This window comes from Rhinoderma darwinii, chromosome 1 (assembly GCF_050947455.1).
Source record: "Rhinoderma darwinii isolate aRhiDar2 chromosome 1, aRhiDar2.hap1, whole genome shotgun sequence".
In the NCBI taxonomy this organism is placed as follows: domain Eukaryota; kingdom Metazoa; phylum Chordata; class Amphibia; order Anura; family Rhinodermatidae; genus Rhinoderma; species Rhinoderma darwinii.
In genome coordinates this window covers 476,891,407-476,911,445 of record NC_134687.1, presented here as the reverse complement: position 1 = coordinate 476,911,445, position 20,039 = coordinate 476,891,407, and the positions used below count along the sequence as shown (strand labels likewise).

Below are 20,039 nucleotides of genomic sequence, written 5' to 3'. Positions count from 1 at the left end.
TTGCGCGCGCAAAAGGTCCATAACAGCTCCGTGTGTCAGCTGCATATGATGCGCGGCTGTGTGATTTTCGCGCAGCCCCCATCATTATGACACTCTGTTTGTATGTTTGTAAACAGAAAAGCACGTGGTGCTTTTCTGTTTTCATTCATACTTTTGACTGCTGTTGCGCGAATCACGCTCGTCATCCGGAAGTGCTTCCGTGTGCTGCGCGTGATTTTCACGCACCCATGGACTTCAATGATGCGCGAAAAACGCACAAATACAGGACATGTCGTGAGTTTTACGCAGCGGACATACGCTGCATGAAAATCACTGACTGTCTGAACGGCCCCATTGACTAACATAGGTCCGTGCGAGGCGCGTGAAAATCACGCGCGTTGCACGGACGTATTATAATACGACTGCTCAGCAAATAAAGATATAGAACAGGTAACAGGATGCTTTCCTAATTTCAAACATTAATGGGGTTGTCCGAGTCCAGCAAATTGATGTTATTTTTTGTCTAATTATAAGTGACACAATTTCCCAATATACTTTCTGTATTAATTCCTCACAGTTTTTAAGATCTGTCCTTGTTGTTATTTAGTAGGAACATTTATAGTTTACTTCTAGGGGATAAAGTTCTGTCCATGGTCATGTGATGGACACACAGGTGCTGGGATCATTACAGTTACAGTATGTGTATCAGAGCTGTGTCTTCTAAAGATCCCAGCACCTGTGTGTACATCACATGACCATGGACAGAACTTTATCCACTGGAAGTAAACAACGTTCCTACTGAATCACAACAAGCAGAGATCTTGAAAACTGTGAGGAATTGATACAGAAATTATATTGGGAAATTGTATAACTTTTAATTGAATAAAATAAAAAGACAAATACAAAAAAATAACATTCATTTGCTGAAACCGGACAACTCCTTAACACAATCAACATGTACAACGATCGTATATATGTAATGTTAGACATTTGTTGTTTACTTTACGGAAAGAATCAGTAATGGACAAAGCTTTTGAAACACAGAGCAAGAAATGTCAAATGACATGAACAATAATCTGGGATAATATATCTGGCTCAGAATATGCAGGATTTTACATAAAAGAAAAGTTGAACAAGGACCTCCTAAAAGTTTTATTTTGATCATACCCCTATTCTCAGACCCTATGAACATAATACATTTTCTCACTCAGACTGTATAACCCGTGGTTTTGATTCCGTCAAAAACAATGGAACCCTGTCACAACGGTGACAAACTGAAACCTTTAACAACGTTTCCAACGCCATTGATATCAATAGTGATGCAAACGGAACCCCTCAGCGGAAAGGAACGGTGATGTGAACACAGCCTAAAAGTTTTCAGTGAATGATTCTGTGTTTATATGGGACACAGTCTGTAATTTACACAAAAAGAATGTGTTAAGCAACAGATAAGAAATTTGCAGTCACGAAAAAACACATCTGCTGCTCAGCAGAAGCCAAGACTCAGGCAGCACATATGAGGTTGTGTCAATGGTACTGCTGGTGAGCGATCGCAAAATTACGGTCTATCACTTAATATTCTCAATAATCCAATTACTTTAAATGAGATAATGATTTCTGTTTTATTAGTTTGTTATTGCATTAAGATCTTAAAACGTATCTAATGAAGTTGTGAATGTGTAATGAACTCCATTGAAGCAGTAAAGGCCTGTTCACACTTGGTGTTTACCCGCATTCTGGTTGCAGCGGACTGCTGTCCTATCCCTGGTGTTTTTCCTTTTAAATATGAACTGAGGCAGATTAAACCGCATAAAAAAACATGATCACACATGTACAAGCAGTAGCGTGTTTGCGAATGTCAATCGCTCATCGGAGGGGCAGAGTACTAGTATTCTCACAAATAAGTAGAAAACTATTTTGGAGAAGTTACGCAGCTTAAAAAGTCGCACCTAAAGCGTCATACACCCGACCGTAGTTTTGTGGCAGTTTAATATCCGCAATTGCGGATAGTATAGAACACATGCTATCCTATGGGCCAATGCACACAACCGTGGTTTCCACGCAAGAAAAATAGGACACGTCATTGACATAAACGCACAAATGCATATTGTGTGCGCACGGTCTGTGATTGCGCACGGCCTGCGGATGACACTCCGCTGCCCGCCCGTGCTGTAATCACGGACCGTGCCCACAGCTACGGCCATGTGCAGGAGGCCTTAGACTTTGTACCACTTGTCTTCTCACCCTAAACAAGAGAATGGGTAAGAAAAGTGATTGTGGTCAAGCTGTAAACTCACTTTTAGCCTCATTTATCAGAGGTGTAGGTTAAAAAAGGCAGAAATCATCGCCGCAAATGTATAGCTGCTCATAGCAGGCGTAAAAAGGAATTCAGTCAGATTCCAATTTCCAAATGCACCAGATTTATTAAGAGCCATGAGTCTTGTAATAAATTGCATAATTCCTGCCAGCTACCCTTTCCAATTTAATTGCGCAAAATATTACATTATTAAGACTGTTCACAGCTACTCTACAATTTCCGTTATTCTGTTCAGAGGAGCAGAATAACAGGAAAACAGAACAGTAGAATCCGTTGCATGACTGAAACCAACGGAGCGCGACAGAACCCATGGACTTTAATGGGTTTCCTCAGGTTTCCTGCATGGTTTCCACCATTTTTCCAGGCAAAATAGAGCTGCATATGGCACTAATTTCTACAGCAAAAATTACAATCTGCGACGAAGATGTGAAAAGAGGTACGCACATATTTCATTTACATATTTGGCATGAATATGGGTGTCATTCCCTCATCTCTATATGATATGTAGAACATACCGCCAGTTTGTTCTAAGTAATCTGATTACAGATCCGCTTCAATCAGACGTATAGAACGTTCACAGCAAGAGACCAGAATGCACGCAAAGTACTAAACTGAGACCGAAGAATATTCACTCCGTCAAGAATTGTCTCCATTTGGAAAGGATAGTAATTTTTCTATTTGATTTTACTCTCTGCACAATAGAATCAAAGTGAAAACAGCAAAATAATAATAAAAAAAGTAAAAGATATATTACAAAAATTTTACACTGGCTGATTATGTAGTCCTTGGAAATCAAAAATGAATCTTTACTTTAAATACATTTACACTAATAATTCTCTTTTCAGCCAAATGTTACAAAATAAATGACTGCTAGTTTTATAGTAGGCTTGAGGTAAAGGTGTCCCAAGTAGCCCTAGCAGCCATGTTACTAGTTTGTGATGACATGCCATTGCTTTAGGTCATCCCACGTGACTTTTGCTTCTCCATCCAATAATTTGGTCATACTGTAGCTACCGTAGGTCAATGTCTGCTATATTGTCTCTGGCTAGATGACTGCTAGAGACATTTCAGGAATTAAAACCCTATGGTTAAAAGGCCAGACTGCCTGGATTGATTATTTTCACACATTTGGATGACAAACACAGCCTGATCAGAACTATTGATCCTGATCAGGTTATTGGGAAAGAGGGGCGCACTGAAACAATACACACTGTGATACTGTCCTAATACCCTTATACCGTCTGCAGTCTTGCACTCTGTGGGCATCTTAACATGAAATAAAATGGAAAGCTAAGAACTATATAAACAGCTTTCATGGGCACGAGCTAAACACTTACAAATCCCAAATTACTTTACTAGCTATGCAGAACATACAGCAATAAAATTAAACTGCATACAAAATTAGGCTTAGGCCTCATGCAGATCACTATGTTATGGCTCTATGGTAAGTTGTATGGAGCTATAATAGGGCACCCAGAAATGTACATGTATGAAACCGTCAGAAAAATATCATGGGGTGCAATATCACATATAGTATTATGGATGTATTCTTTCTACAAGCAATGCTTTGAGGGGAGAAGATCTCCAACATATGGTATTTCATTTACCACGCTAGCCTCTTGCACACGGCTCTGCTTAATTTATACCAGCGTCAAAAAAAGTCTGTTCACCCTCCTTTATGTCTTTTATTTAGAACATTTAATAAAATCAGAAGTCAATGGCCCCCTTTTCCTGACAGACAAGAAAATGTTGTTTGTGTCAAGAAAAGTGTGGGTGAATTTGTAAGTTGAGGGTGCGACCGTTATACATATGACATTTATTACGAATGCCAATATTTGAATAGAATATCACCAGATAACGGGCATCATTCTATCGATACATGACTCACCATGTCTGAGACTGTAAACTTAATCTATGCGGTACAATACATCCAATACAATGCATAACGCAAGAAACATTTTATTGATGGGTTATTGACTAAGGCCCAATGCACATGACCATATTTTTCATCAGTAATTACGGACAGTAAGCACTGACAGTAATTAGGGACCCATTCATTTCTATTGGCCACGGACATATCGGACATCTCTCCGTATTTTTAGTAATGGGTGTCCGTGCTGAAAAAATTATAGAACCGGTCCTATTCTGGTCAGTAATTCCGGCAAGGACTCTCCCATAGAATTCTATGGGAGCTTCTGTAAATACGGATGGCTATGGATGTGCATCCGTATACGTCCGTAGTTACAGAAGCGTTGCTATGCAACATGCTGATGACATCATTTGCATCCGCCCTCTTTTTACAGATCCATATATACGAATGCAATACGGGATGCAATTTCGGGATAGATGAAAATACAGTCGTGTGCATGGGGCCTAAGACATGCGTACCAGAATTACAACAATCAAATGTTCACTCGAGCAGGACCATGGTTTAGTATAAAATATTTTTCAATACTCACCACAAAACTCCACACAAAATCATGCTGTATACAGAAAAGGCTTCATTCACATCTGCGCTAGGGCTCCGTTCTGACGGAACGGAGCCCTGAAAAACACAAAGGGAAACCAGAGGTTTCCGTTTCCATCACCATTGGATCACATCCGTTGCCAATGGTTTCCGTTGCGCTATTGATTACGTCAAAATGACGGAACCCTTGCACAACAGAGACAAACGGAAACCATTGAAATCAATGGTGATGGAAACCAGTGCTAACGGAAAGCTCTGACGAAACGTCACCCTAGCGTAGATGTGAACGAAGCCTTACATATAATAATCTATATACGAAGTATCTGTTAGGGACTGTTCACATCACCATTTGGTTTCCATTTAATTTTTATGGAACGGAAACAAACGGAATCCAACTGCAATGGAAGCATTACCATTGAAATCAATGGTAATGCAAACGGAAGCTATAGTTTCCGTTCAGCTTTCCGTTCATCGGTTCCTCCAATAAAAAGGTTGAACGGAACCCATGAACGGAAACCAAACACTGATGTGAACAGGCTGTTATTGCCTTGGCTTTGTTTTGTAAGTACTTGACGTTTTGCAAACATGAAACAATCTGGTCTGATCTAGAGCAGCTACATTTTACTGTACTTACTGAAGCCAAAGCTGGGGAACTTGTAATGACATTTGTGAGAGTGACAGCTGGAATGCTGGGAATGACTTGTGCATGGAGAACAGCTGTGTGCCTCTGCACAGAAAAGCACAAACACAACTCAGTCCCCTTATTGGTTTGGAAACAAGAAACTGCAGATATAAAGCAAAAGGGTGAAAAAGTAAAAGAGCCACACGAAGCAGGATTACGGTAGCGTTCATCAGCAGATTGTCATGGATCTCCTTGCTTCAGGTTCACACCCGCGTTGGCTTTTCCCGTAGTTCTGCTTCGTCAGAGGAGCAGAACAACAAAAATATTAGAAGCGGTGTTTCTGTTGTACGGCAGACACCAACGGCATGCTGTGCTATTGTTTCCGTTTTTTCAGCCAGATCTGCAAAGGAGACCCCTAAAGAAGCCTCCATGCAGATGTGTACAGGCCCGAATAGTGTCTAGCGTTGATCACTTGCCTATTCTCTGAACTCCATAAAACCCAGACTTACATATGAAATCTACGAGCGTTTACTGCTCAGTTTTCTCCAGCAATTAATTAGAAATAAAAGTAGCCATCAGATAGATGAATGTAAAATACGTGGTTTCTGGTGTAAGAGCTGAATTACTCCTCTAAGAAGTCACCCTACCCAGACATTCATGATGGCTGTCTCTCCGGATGCATCAATATTGCATTATAAATAATCCCACATTTAAGTGTGCAACTGTGCCGTCTAAGAGCTTTAATATCCAGAAACCATTAGGGGGGGGGGGGGGGAGAGAAAAAAAAAGAGGAGGCCACAGTCTAGACAATGCAGCACAATCGTGATGATAACAAGTGACAACCAATAAGAAGTAAATAGTAGGGATGAGCCATCCCCAACGTAATAGTAAAATACTGCAAATCGGTGTAGGACGTATGTATAAATCGCACCATACAGACGAATGATTTGACGTCAATTTACAAAATGAGGTCGCTAAATAAATGAACTATTTGCAATCATGCACACGCTTTAGGTATTTTTCCTATGAATGTGGATATACGGGGAGACTGAACACGACGATTTATCTGCAGATGTAAAACAAACCTTTGGAAAATGTCGAAATGTTCAGTAATGTACATTTAATAAGGGAAGAATATGCATGGTTACGGTCTTCAGACCATGGATAACCATCCTGATACCTACCTGTGAGTACTACTCTTGCTCTACTGTGCCCCTTAAAGGTGTGCACCATTATAGACATACGTCTCTGAATATTACCCTACCAAGTGTAAGAACTGATGAAGTACGTAGATTACCACAACCTTCTGTCTTCAACAATGACCTTAAAAGTAATAGGACTGCTGCTCTGCTTTTCTAATCTGCCGGTACATTGACTGTAACAGTATTTTACAGTATAATCAGATACAGGCCTTTTACTTTCTGGTTAATGTAATTGCTGAAATGGTTTTTATTGTGCTGCCTTTTCTGAATGAACTGTGGGGTGGTTTTCATAGCACAACATTTTCTCGGCCACGTGTTTCATTTAGCTTTGGTTAACCGTGGGGTAAAAATGACAGGACGTCTGGGAAAGTTTCTAACTTCCATTCCTAAGAAGTGCATATAAGGCAAACTATGTGTACGCAACATGCACAGGCTGCCATTTTGGAATAAATACAACTAATACTATATAAAGTATCAGTTGAATAGACGCAAGCGATATACCAGTGATGGATAAAATAGCTGCCATAGAGAGCATTTGCATCTTTTATATGACGTTCTTATCAGCTGCTTTGGGGTAATTGTGCTCCAATAGGTGACAGCTACTTATGTTTTTCATTACACTGCCTATAGGGATTATCACACGTTTCCACAAACCCTGAATGGCATATACATCTGCATTGTTATACAGAAGAGGAACATCTCTCCATGGCTCCCTCTTTCCTTCTGTTCTGCCTGTCACAGTTCTGACGTTCTGGAAGCTCAGGATGAAGTGTGCTATATACCCCTCCCAGATAGAGGAATGCAGCACTGTATGGTAGTGTAAGAGTACACAGAAAATGCTATATGTAAATAGGATTAATACATATTCAATACAAAACATGATCATGTATAAGTAATGATGCCTCAGTAAGTGGGCCTTGTGGAGAAAGCTTTTGATGGATAAATAGCTCTTTTTTATGCAGCTTCATCGCTTAAAAAAATAAAAACAATAAAAAGGACTAGTGTGATTCTGCACAAAATACACCTGAAGCATATTTCACTTCATTTCCTTGAGAGTTGGTGCTAAACCCGCACTGATCGATGAGCTATATCGTTGATGGGCGCTTGTTACCAGTTAGTAAATATGGACGTGTAAAACCACCCTGATAACCGAGTACCCCATGACCACATTTACTAATTCACTATGTTGGAGTTCCATTCTGAGCAGCAGTTTATAAGGATCACTTACCAAAGATACCCAACCATTACCTAAAAAAAACCTACCTCCATTATACTTAATCCTTCCACACTGGAGCTGACTGTGTATTCTGCAGTTTCATGGTAGGAATCATCTATAAAAGAACAGAAAGGGTAGCAGAACAGTGAGGCAATGTGATCAGATCTTTTTGCTAAACATTCTAGAATGAAAAGAGGGAAAACCACCAATTGACACTTCAACATGCATTTAGTTATACTCATTGATTACTTTCATTATAATAAGACTATGTTCACACAGAGCAGCATAAAAAAGGATTCATACTGTGATTGGCTGCAGTGGTCACATGGGATGAAATGTCATCCCAGGAGGCCGGCCTGGACGAAGAAGCACAGAATTCTGGGTAAGTATAGGTTTTTGTTTTTTTTCTGAGTTGCAATTTTTGCAGCGGAATCGCAGTTTTTCCACAGCAAAAATTGAAACATCTGCTATTTGTTGCGGGTTTTACCGCCCCATTGAATTTAATGAGGAAAACCCGCAACCAAGAAGCAGGGATTACGCAAATAGAATTGACATGCTGTGGATTAAAAAAACGCACTGCATGTCAATTTCTGAGCGGGCTTTCCGTTTATCATTTACGCAGTGTGTGGATGAGACTTGTTCAGATCTCATCCATTCTGCTGCTACTGCGCAACCAAATACATTGCAGAAAATCTGCAGGATTTACACTACGTGTGAACCCGGCCAAATGGTATATACATGCTGATACATATAGAATACGGTTTTAAAATATCTGCATCGTAAATAAATCGCAACATTTGTTATTTTCAAGCACAGTACTTCACAGGTTAACACTCCCTCCTCTCTCACCTAATTACATAACCTCAATTCTACAATCTAATTACACTAAAAACCGTCAGTGAAGCAAAGTGAGAAAATAACTTAACACTGTATCAAGAACAACCATGACTCATTCTGTCCTAGTAAAAATGATAAAATCTACCCATTGATAGGTTATGTCATTAGGGAATGGTCAACTACTGAGCTCAAGTGTTTTTAGTCTTTGGACTGTTGAGACAAGTTTATTTTTTAGGTGTTTATGTATTTAAAGTCGGTCTAAAGTCAGTCTGAAAGTTGAATTAGACATTAGTTATTTTAAGAGAACATTTGTGTTCACAGTATATGCCATAAATGTTTAAAATGTAGGCGAGTTCCGTCCCCATTCCACCAGGCACAGTAGCGGGCAGAGGCGACATCCAACCGCAGACTGACTGGAATGGTCATGTGGTACGTTCTTCCCCCATAAACGTGTCATTTTGAAGAACCTTGCTCAAGCTAGCTTGTACACAATTATTTTAGGCGGTAACCCTCCCACTTGAAAAAGGAGAATTTTGGGTAAAAGATGTGTATTAGAGAATAGCGCACAATGGCTCGCAAGGTGGTGCTTGTTGTTAATGGGAATGTGTCATAAGTAAATGACCTGTTATTTAATCAATTTGTGTATGTTAATACATAATAAACAACATAAAATAAATAACATTAATTAGAATATTTGTTTTCTATTCTTCCGGTCACTATCTGTATATAATAAATCTATAAATCCTGGAATCTTGCCGTTTTCACACTGCACCTCATAATAGACTGCCACTTCCTGTTCTGTAGAGATCACTTCTCAGCAGTCGTCATGATCATTAGAGGCAGAATTACAGTGAAAGGCAACACCTTTATTAGGAGGCTGGAGGCAGAGAACACATTGTTGTCACTGACAAAAATGGCCGCCACAAGTGAATAGAAACATGCCAATACCTCTGTAAGTAAGAGACATTATTATAGCTTTGGCTACGGTTTGAACTTCTGATTTACTAACATATGACAATTTTTAGGTTTTGGGTAGAAATCTACCATAACCAACAGAGGCCAACCTGAATGAAGGTGACGGACTGCATGTGGTTCTCAAGTCTCCTAATGTACTGATCTACTAAAGATTTTTAACCCTTTCAATCCACTAGCCAACATTTCTATTTTAATATAACAAAATTGATTGCTCTTAACTAACATCCAAATGATAGTGCCCTCTCCTGAACTGCTAGAAACACTTGACTTACATAAGAAATCATTAAGAATGGCTCAAACACTAAATTATGACTATGTTTATAGTGATTTTAAACCCTATTGAGAAATAGTGTTATGCTTGGTAGTCCAGGTCTAGTAAGTAAGAATATCTGTCAGATCCTGTAGCACAGCTAGAATGTTTCTGTGCCGCTGGCTTATTTCACAGCAGTTTTCTTATGTGTCGGACGTTGCTAGAGCTGACATTTCTGCTGTCACTACTTGGCCCAAAGCCACAGGTAAATTACTGGAGGGTCACTTCCGGGCATTGGGCCGATACAGATTGCAAAATCTGCTTTAAACTACACATAACAAGGATAAAAGTATAAAACAAGACATGTCTAAATATAATGTTGCATTAATGAGGCAAGAGGTGCCTGATATGAACAATAACGGGTTTCAACAGATCTCTTGTCAGAAAATGTAACAAATACATAATGTTGGTCTTAAAGCAGATTAATATTAGGGCTGCTCTTTTGCAACATTTCATGGCTCAGTAAAATAGTTTCGCACCAGCATCAATGGGACCGGATCAGTGTCAGATTATCAGATATCTTAGTTAATCGGATCAGTCATAGAAAAGTAAAGAAAACTCACTAGTTATGGTAGAGAACTCTCAGGGAGAAAGGCCAAAATAAAATATTAAACACAAAATATGTTCCATTGTTTTTTAATCAAGTCTCAAGCGAGCTCTCTCTGCTTAGTCTTTTGCTTCTAGTCTTGTAAAAATCCTCTTTATATTGTAGTTCATTGTTGTGGAATTGCTGCAGAAAATTTCTGTAGCAATTCTGTTGAAAGTAGCAGACATTCTGCTGCGGCAAAAAAAGCCCCATTTCCTGCGTTTTTGGCTGCAGAAAATGGAGCGGATTTTGCAGCATTTTTCACAACGCTAGGAGATGGTGACATCTCCTCTAAAAAAAAATACAGCAATCATTCCACTTTCCGCAGCAGGAATGGACATGCTGTGGTCCGAAAAAGACACCGCAGGGCAATTTCTGTTTAGAATTTTTACGCAGCGTGTGGATGAGATTTGTTAAATCTCACCCACTTTGCTGCTACTGTATTCTGCTGCGTATATTCCGGACGGAAAATACGCAGCAATTCCGCTACGTGTGGACAAGCCCTTAGTTTAAAGGAATTTCACCCTAGTTAGAGGAGAATTATAATTGGAGAAAATGAGAGCAGTGTATCATTCGGATTTCTAGATACAGTCAATGTTTTTCTAACAAAAAAATAAATTACAAAAATCATAACACTGTGTGCATGTATGTTTCTTATAAGGGTCAATCAAAGTCCCTATGTCAGCCAAACATTTTTCTATATGTTATAAAAGCAGCAAAAGATTAGTGAAATATCTTGACAAGAACACAATACAAATATTATTTTGGATTTAGTCTAGAAAGGTTCATAAAAAATTCTAATCACCCTGTAAGTCATCCGTCTCGGCTGTTTCGATCTTGTCCATAAGTTCGTTTGAGCTCCATTTTGTGATTTCTTTAGGCAACACTTCCTCATTATCTGACAAATCTTCTAAACACAAAGACAATAAACAGGAAGGGGGAAAAAAAACAAAAAACAGTTAAATATCCATGAATTTGTATACTAAAAATTCTTACTAATACAAATATGCAAAGAATTCAAACTGTTACCAGTAGTAAATAGTAATAGCCTTTAGTAACCCAAATACATGTTGACACACCAAGGCTTGGCTGAAAGTTGAACGAAATAAATTCTTCCGTTGCGGCCCATAAAACAGATGTATAGATTACTACAGAAGTGCACCTACCAAGTAGTATTTAATAAGAGTTGCAGAGTTTCGTACACATTGCTCTAGGTAACTTTACATCAATAGACAGAAATATAGCAGCAGCTTTAGGTCATTTCTCAGTTGAGTAGAGATAAAAGCCAATATTATTATAGAGTAATTCTCTTGATGTATTCAATTTGTATTTGCAGTAATAAAATGAAACTTAGGTTTATGACTGCATGTTTTTTTTCAGCAAAAAAAAAAGATGTGCGGGATGAAATTAAACATGGAGGCCCTTTGTAGTTTTACCAAATAGGTGTCAATTTAGAACGTGGGCTATGTCTGGTGAATGACGCAGAGCTGCAATACCAGACACAGCTCCTGGACGAGAGCGGCACCGGTTTGTAAAAATTCCAAAAAGGAGCCTCTTCGGTAATTTTTCAAATACATTGCTTTACTGGTTTTGTATAAGTGACAGGTTTTCTCTATTCTTACATCCTTATGCTTTGCGCCTTACAAACGTCTCCACTCCTATATGCACGGTGAAGAATGAGCGCGCAGCTGTAAACATGTTTGTCATCTGAGTCCCCACAAGAAACCAGCAGAATTACCAACTTATGAACCGTATTTTACTGCCTGGTAATTATACAGAAGTTATACGGTAACTCCAGTACATACACAGTTATTTCTCTCTTTCCAATGTGAATGTATCAAATATAGTATCACTTCTGCAAACACCTGTATCCATATTCCACGAAAGGAACCATCCAATTCTCGAGCACTTACCATGAGCATCAAAAAACTCGTCATCTGAGCTTTCATCGGAGTCCCTGGCTATGCTCTGCATCCTCCATTCTGATATGCTGTGCCTGGATGGGCTAGCTGTGAGTAACACACACATGGGGTCAATATCATTACATAGTGGAAGATACAATAAACAAGCATTGCTTTATTACAAATAATAGCCAAACTCATTGTTATGCCGGGTTTGACTTGCGAGAGCTCGAAAGTTATTTCTCTGCTCCAGAACCTAAGTACATTATAAATACATTATGTGCAAAGACGGAGTTGCATTTAATATACTGCTTTCCTCCTCATTTAAGCCATGTGCCCTACATCTCCGCTCACTTGTGGCCTTATTACATGCTAGTCCTCATGTCTTGTACTGTGGACAGATATGTCTAATTACTATATTCTACACCATATACATACAGTATATATGATTTATGGACATGTTCTATAGAGGAAACGTCACCTCAGGTAAAGCCTTTCTTATAGAAAAAACATCTATGGTTGCAATAATAATAATGCAGCGATCCAGAGCAATTAAAGGAAACGGCAATCCCATAATCTGGTTGAGGCTCTATAAATATAATTGCGCCACCGGCATCCAGCAGTGAACTGGTTATTATTGGGCTGTCCTTGCTATCTACATAGGCCTCATGCTGCTATGTTCTTGCATTCTTACTATCTATTCTCTGGAAGAAAGGCAGCGGGGAGCAAGTGATGTGCTCTACTTCTCCACTCATGCATATCAATTCTGAATCATAATTCACCTTTCAAATGCCGCCTGTACAATACGGGTCACGAGCGGCTGAATTAGACTCTACAAGTAGGCTTTTCAATGCAAGTTAAATCAGAATTTTACTTTGAATTATTCTGCATTAGTTCATGTCCCACAATGTTAAAAAAAAAAAATGGTCAGTTTAATATATGATGACTGGGCTGTTTACTGAACTTCATTTTAGTACGGAGAATAAATTACTCGTAGAGACCTGCATACGTAAAGCCCATCTGGATAATTGGTCAGGGATACAAATGAGAGATAGAAGGGTTAATGCGGGATGGAATATAGTGAATTTTTTTTTACTAGCAAAGAGATTTGTAATATATCTTTGCATTTTCTAGGGATGTGAAAGGGAAGAGACACAACCGGGTCAATGTTATAATGTGGGGGAGGGGGGGGGGTCACGCCTTTTGGACTTCCTTAATGATGTATAGTGTAAGAAACGATTAGGCTTAAGGCAATCTTATTAAGACACAGTTCAATATTACTAAATAGGCCCTGAAGAAATAAGAGCAAAAAAACGCTCTGGAGTAAGAGGAAGGTGAACCAATATTTACTTAACTTATGACACAAATATGAAACCGCTTGCAAAACAGCCCAAAATGTCACCATGAGAAGGAATCCACATATATTGCCACATGATTTGTAAGACTATCTTATACACTGTATTACAAAAGAGCATTTCTCTTTTTTTTTTTGTACTTTAATAAAAGCAAAATCACATCACAAAGGGGGCTCAGCAGTTACATGCCATATTCCTGGTATCACTGCTCAGCAATGGGAGCCATGATGCCAGGAATACAGCAAGTGTCGACTAAGCCCTCTGATTGGCTGCAGCGGTCACATGTTGGCCACTTGTAAACAAAGACCAGGAGTACTGCCGGAGCGTCAATGCTGAATCGCTGGGGGAAAGAAGAGGGGAGTACTGATTATTTTTGTTGTTTTATCACATTTTCTGCTGTGTTTTTTTTGTTGTTTTTTTTAATTCACAAGTCGAATAACTCCTTTAATGTACATGAAACAAAGTTCAGCATTCCTACACAAGTGGCTGACATAAAAGCTAAATAGATCTTCCAAGATCTGTTCCTGCTTTTGACTAGCTACATATGGGGGTATGCAGACCAAAAATACAGGCATATAAATCATTAAAAAAAAAAAGCCCACACACACATACACGTAATACGTAAACAATGATGCATGCACACACATCACAACTTTTTAAAATAGGAAAGATACCACAGTGCAACCAACAGAAGAGATACCAGAGGAGCTCTTCTGTTCTTTATGTATCCACTAAGCACAAGTAAGGTTATTGGAGGATTACACACAACAAAATGATTCCAAATTATTCTAAAATATCCTTCTTATGAAGAACTGATGGCCATACCTCCTCTCTTTGATGATCTGGATGATCTAGAGGATGTGGACCATTGCTTGGTTAGTCCTCTTCCTGAAAGTGACTCTGTCATGCCACTTGGTTCATCAACCGTTTCTATAGAAGTAATGGCCTTGGTTTCTGTATCCTTCTCTCCGGGAGATTCTTTGGCTCCATGCTGTTCTGATTCATTTTCACTTAAACTAAATTGGGCCATTTTCTGGGCCAACATCAGTTGTGTTTCTTTCTCCAGTTGTCTGATATCTTCAATAGTTAAACCGCACCATTCATCTTGCCAACACCAAGCTTGCCTATGTGCTCTTACCATAACTTTCCGCAGACCTGTTAATTGGGAATTTAAGACTAGAGTAAAAATGCATCTTGTCATATTGTGTGTTTTCAATACACAAACTCCTCCTTTATAAACCGTTCGATTTCTTTTACATTTTCAGAAATTAGATATCCATTACTCATAGAACAAAAAAATTTTGATGTCAAAAGGTTTATTTATAAAACTATATAGGATGAAACTATGTGGAATAGTTTTGGGATTGCAGCTCCCCATGTGTTAGAACCTACAACAGAGCACCCTAGATTTCTGCTTTCTGGGCCACTGAGAATGTGACCTGGGGAGCAAAAGAAATGTAGTAGCACTGAATATTTCCTTTAATAACTTGCACATTCAACACACAATCAATATGTCTAATATTAATGTTGTTTATTTTCTTACCAGATCTAGATTATGAAGTATATTACACTATATTATAGCAAGGTGTAACAATGTCTGCTCATGGGAGACATTGGACAGGTTTAGAAGAGAAACACAGGACATTAGCAGTTGGAAAAGATAGAAACGCTTAAACTATAATTTCTCATTGATCCAGATTATTAAATTATATAAAATTTTATCATTGCCATATTTTCACATTTCTAAAGCCCTGTATTTCTCTTCACAAGCTGTAACAGGTCTGCCATGAGCAGGCACCTCACATATTGGTAGAATACAGTGTAATATACTTAATACTTCCTTCTTTAAATATCTAGAACCAGTAATAAAATAAACACTAGTAACATGGACTAGTAGCTTGTGTGTTGAGCGATCAAGTTATTACAGGAAATATTCAGTGATACCTTAAGCGCAGCCACCTCTCCATTGACTTCTATTGAGACAACGGCCAGCATGAGTTGGTGAAGAGGGTCACTGGACGTCTGCTCTCCTGATAGGTGGTGGTCCTAGAGGTGAGACCCGCACCTATCAAGCATTTATAGCATATCAGGTGGATATGCCATAAAGAAGATGGAAATACCCCTTTAACAATTCCAGCAGCTGAGTGAGCAGGACTAGGTTAGTATGGGTTTTCATCTTTTCAACATAAACAATGAATATTTATTTTCAAATCTCTTTCCATCAATGAGTTTAGAAAAACGTATATTAACATAAAAGGTGTCAATACAACGCTTAGTAAAAATAATTACATTTAGAAAGGAAACATCATATACTATGTGACATGTAAAATTGCAATTACATATAAACAAGGGAAATAAGAGCAATAAAAGTTACACAAGAATAAGAACATAATTCTAATTGATGCAATGGAAGTATGTGCTACATAATATTTGTTGTATTAGAGACAGAGTGTAAAGGATCTGCCAGACACAGCTTCTGTGTCCACGCCCGTGGGTAATCAGTCTGCATCTGCTCCTAGGTCTGATAGAGTGACTCGATCTTCTACCAGTCAGGCTGGTAGGCTCAGGAGTGGGAGAACCTATCACAGCCTGGCCAGACGGTTCTAGCTCCCACCCTCGGTCTATTTATACCCTAATTTCCTGCTTGTCTTTGCCTGTGATTCTTTCCGGTTTCCTGGCTCTGCTGCTCCTGCTATTATTATTGACCTTGCTTCATTTTTGACCCTGGCTTTACTGACTACACTCCTGCTCTGAGTTTGGTACCTCGTACACTCCTGGTTTGACTCGGCTCGTTCACTACTCCTGTTGCTCACGGTGTTGCCGTGGGCAACTGCCCCATTTCCCTTAGCTTCTGTGTACCCTTGTCTGTTTGTGTGTCGTGCACATATTGAGTGTAGGGACCGTCGCCAAGTTGTAAGCCGTCGTCTAGGATGGGCCGTGCAAGTATGCAGGGACTGAGTGTGGGGTAGATTAGGGCTCACCTGTCTGTCTCCCTACCCCGTCATTACACAGAGATAGGAAAATATGGGCTGTGTTGAAAGTAAAGAGGAACAGGGAAAGAGATAGCTGTGGAAGGGTAGATGTTTCAATAAGTGTATTGGAAGTTTCTATATTATAGCCACTGAGCATTCTTTAAGCTTTAACATTAGACTGCACAAACCCTCCAACAATTCAGGTCAGTAATTAGGAACTCAAACTAGAATTCTGACAGCAATGCTCTAAAAAAGCCACATCACTACAGAAGTGTAATAGTATTCATGCCAATCGAACATCAGAATATTATTTATTATAGGTCTTCATTTTCCACAGAATACTGGCAGCTTACATTACGTTTCTTGGCTGATAACTTTATGTGATATCAATAGAAGTTAAAGGGGTATTCTGGCGATAGTGGTTAGATCGGTGGGATCTATGGCATTGACGGGGGACACGTGGGGGTCCCAGTGGTCGGACCCCCATTGATTTAACGGTTATCATCTATCCGGTGGATAGATGAAAACTGGTAAAAATGCTACACAGCCAGAATACCCCTTTAAGGAAATCACTGTAGACTTCTATTGTTTGGACAATTCCTCACTAGTTTACCATGTCTTCCATAAAAAAAAATGGGATGGATGGGAATGGGGAATAGGGAATAGGGAATAGTAAAACAAAGACACGGAAGCCATTAAATGCTCTTCTCTGGGGTCTCGTGGCATCTTATAGTTTGAGAGCCAGAAGAAGTCTGTTTATATTTTAATCTTTCTGTTAATATCTGTTAGGAGTACTACTAGTACAAATTGTGAAGAAAGACGTTCAGTTCAGAAGTAAAAGCAAGGTGTCACAGATGCGAATAGTAAAATGTGAGGAATTCTATACTAAGCAGTCTTGCTTGCAGCATGTTCAGACACAAGCAGCTCCACCCTGGAAACTTTGACACACCCGAGAATTCCACTAGTTTGTTCAGCATGAAAAAAAAAAAAGCTAAATATCGTAACTTCTCTGTAGACTGAAATATAACTAGGATAAGCATGGCTTAATTAAATGTAAATTATAAATCCGGATGTTTCATGCTCTATTACATCTTATTTCTTGAAATTAATATAACAAGTCATGTGTACTATATCACTGGAGAATACTGTAGTTATGTCACTTTTGGTGACAAGAATAGCGCAATAGTGGAAACCATGACAGAACTCATGAAATCTCAATGGGATCTGCCAGGCAACTTTAGGAATGGTCATTGGACGTATCCGGCACTGCGCAGTGGCTTCCATTATGAAGAGAAGCAACGAAGAAAATGTGAAGAGAGCCAAAGGATCTTTTAACACATTTGCACAAAGCAGCGCAATGCTCCTTACACTGGGACAACAGGCTATGTAATAATGACCTACATTATCATAGTTAAGAAAGCATTAAACACACTCACCAACATCATGTATGAACCTCTCAATTTTAGACTGCATGCCCCAGTAACGAAATTCCACTTTACACAGCTTGTAGGCACACATAATGGGGCATCTCCCAAAGTTATTTCTATGCTCCTCAATCCAGTCATCAGACAAGGGGCCTCTTTTAGTCTTTACAGATTTGTATACTTTAGGGTCCTCTTCGGGCTTATATTCATGTGGAGGTATTGGATCTTTAACAATATCAATAGGATCTGTATAGTTAAGAAAATAATAGGGAACAAAAAGATATATTAGAACAAGGCAATTAATTTATATATATATATATATATATATATATATATATATATATATATATATATATATCTCAACCGTGTGCACTATAAAGTATTCAAAACCTAGAAAAACTGGAGACCCTAGGGTAGGGACACATAGCGCAAACGCTGCAGATTTTATGCCAGAAAATCCGCCGTGTAATACAGTAGCAGCAGAGTGGATGGGATTTGTGCAAATCTCATCCAAAACACTGCAGAAAAAAATCAGCCGAGAAACCACTCAAATTGACCTGGGTTACGTTTTTTTTAATCCACCAATATATGCTGCTCTTCTGTTGCGGGTTTTCCCCATTTAATTCAATCGTAAGCTGAAACCCAAAACAAATAGGCAAATGTTGTTGTTTTTTGGTTTACAAATAGTACACTCCTTAACATTGAAATTGCAACACCAAGAAGAATAAGTTTTGGAATTGTGGAAACCACAAGATCGATAGACATGTTAAGGATATGCAAATGACCAAAAAAATGGAAACAAAATATTCCAAACATCTTGATTTGTTCAGAAATACACGCACTTACACGCCTTGGCATGCTATCAATGAGGTTATTAATGGTTGTCTGAGGAACGTTATGCCACTCTGAATGCACTTGGGCATGCAAATCATTAAGATTGGCTGCTGGCAGCTCCCTTTGCAATTGCGGACCAATGATGTCCCAGATGTGCTCGATGGGAGACAAGTCCGGAGACGCTGCAGGCCAAGGTAGCACGTTTAGGCCACGCAGGCTGCTCACTGTAGCACGAGCAACATGTAGCCTGGTGTTGTCCTGCTGAATAACAGCTTCTTGGACACTTTGGAGAAACGCCGTACCACTGGTTTCACAACCAAATCAATATAACGCCAAGCTGTTAGTGCACATGAAATAAAGGCTAGAGGGGTACGGCTACCATACATTATGCCACCTCACACCATAATCCCGGGAGTAGGACCGGTGTGACGTTCCCTTGTGAAAGCCTCCTCATGGCGTTGTCTCCAGACCAATCTCCGGCTATCATTGTGTCCGAGACAAAAGCGGGACTCATTGCTGAAGAGGATAGACCTCCATTCGAGCCTCCATTGACGTGCACCACGATAGCCTTTGAGAGTGGTTGCGTGTTGTCAATAGAACACCTGTAGGCTGGACGTATGGCTTGTAGCCCAATGTCATGCAAACGCCTTCTGATGGTTTGTGTCAACAAGGGTTGCCAGCCCAAACTTTGGATGTGACGTCCAATTTCACTTGGAATACAAAATGGATCACTACGCGCCATTCTTCCAATCAGACGATTGCAGAGGTTCACCTCCTCGCACCTTTTGTTGTCATTCTCTCATCCTCCAGGACATCCAACGTTGAACAGTGCTGACATCTCGACCTAGGCGCGTAGCGATCTGCCGAAAAGATAAACCAAGGAGTTTCAGTTCAAGGATTCTGTCCCTCTTAGTTTGCAACAAGTGGCACCGACTGGCACGTCGACGAACAGGAGGCATCTCACAATCATCCCACACCACTTGATTTTTGAGGTTTCATGTGGCTAAAAAAAACAACTTTGCTTTTAATCTGGCTTTAATTC

At 39.4% G+C, this 20,039-nt stretch overlaps 1 protein-coding gene across 11 annotated transcripts in view; it reads right to left on the bottom strand.

Moving 5' to 3' along the window:
- The window catches only part of PITPNM2 (phosphatidylinositol transfer protein membrane associated 2), a 352,986-nt gene that overhangs the window by 97,436 nt on the left and 235,511 nt on the right, over positions 1-20,039 (bottom strand). For 10 of the 11 annotated variants that reach the window (XM_075834044.1, XM_075834086.1, XM_075834087.1 and 7 more), the window contains 5 exons: positions 18,176-18,409; positions 14,593-14,922; positions 12,425-12,520; positions 11,317-11,421; positions 7,851-7,918 (listed from right to left, as the gene is read on the bottom strand). In XM_075834044.1, the coding sequence (XP_075690159.1) occupies positions 7,851-7,918; positions 11,317-11,421; positions 12,425-12,520; positions 14,593-14,922; positions 18,176-18,409 (833 nt within the window). The remainder of the gene's footprint in view (positions 1-7,850; positions 7,919-11,316; positions 11,422-12,424; positions 12,521-14,592; positions 14,923-18,175; positions 18,410-20,039) is intronic. The other variant, XM_075834085.1, reaches the window with a different exon arrangement.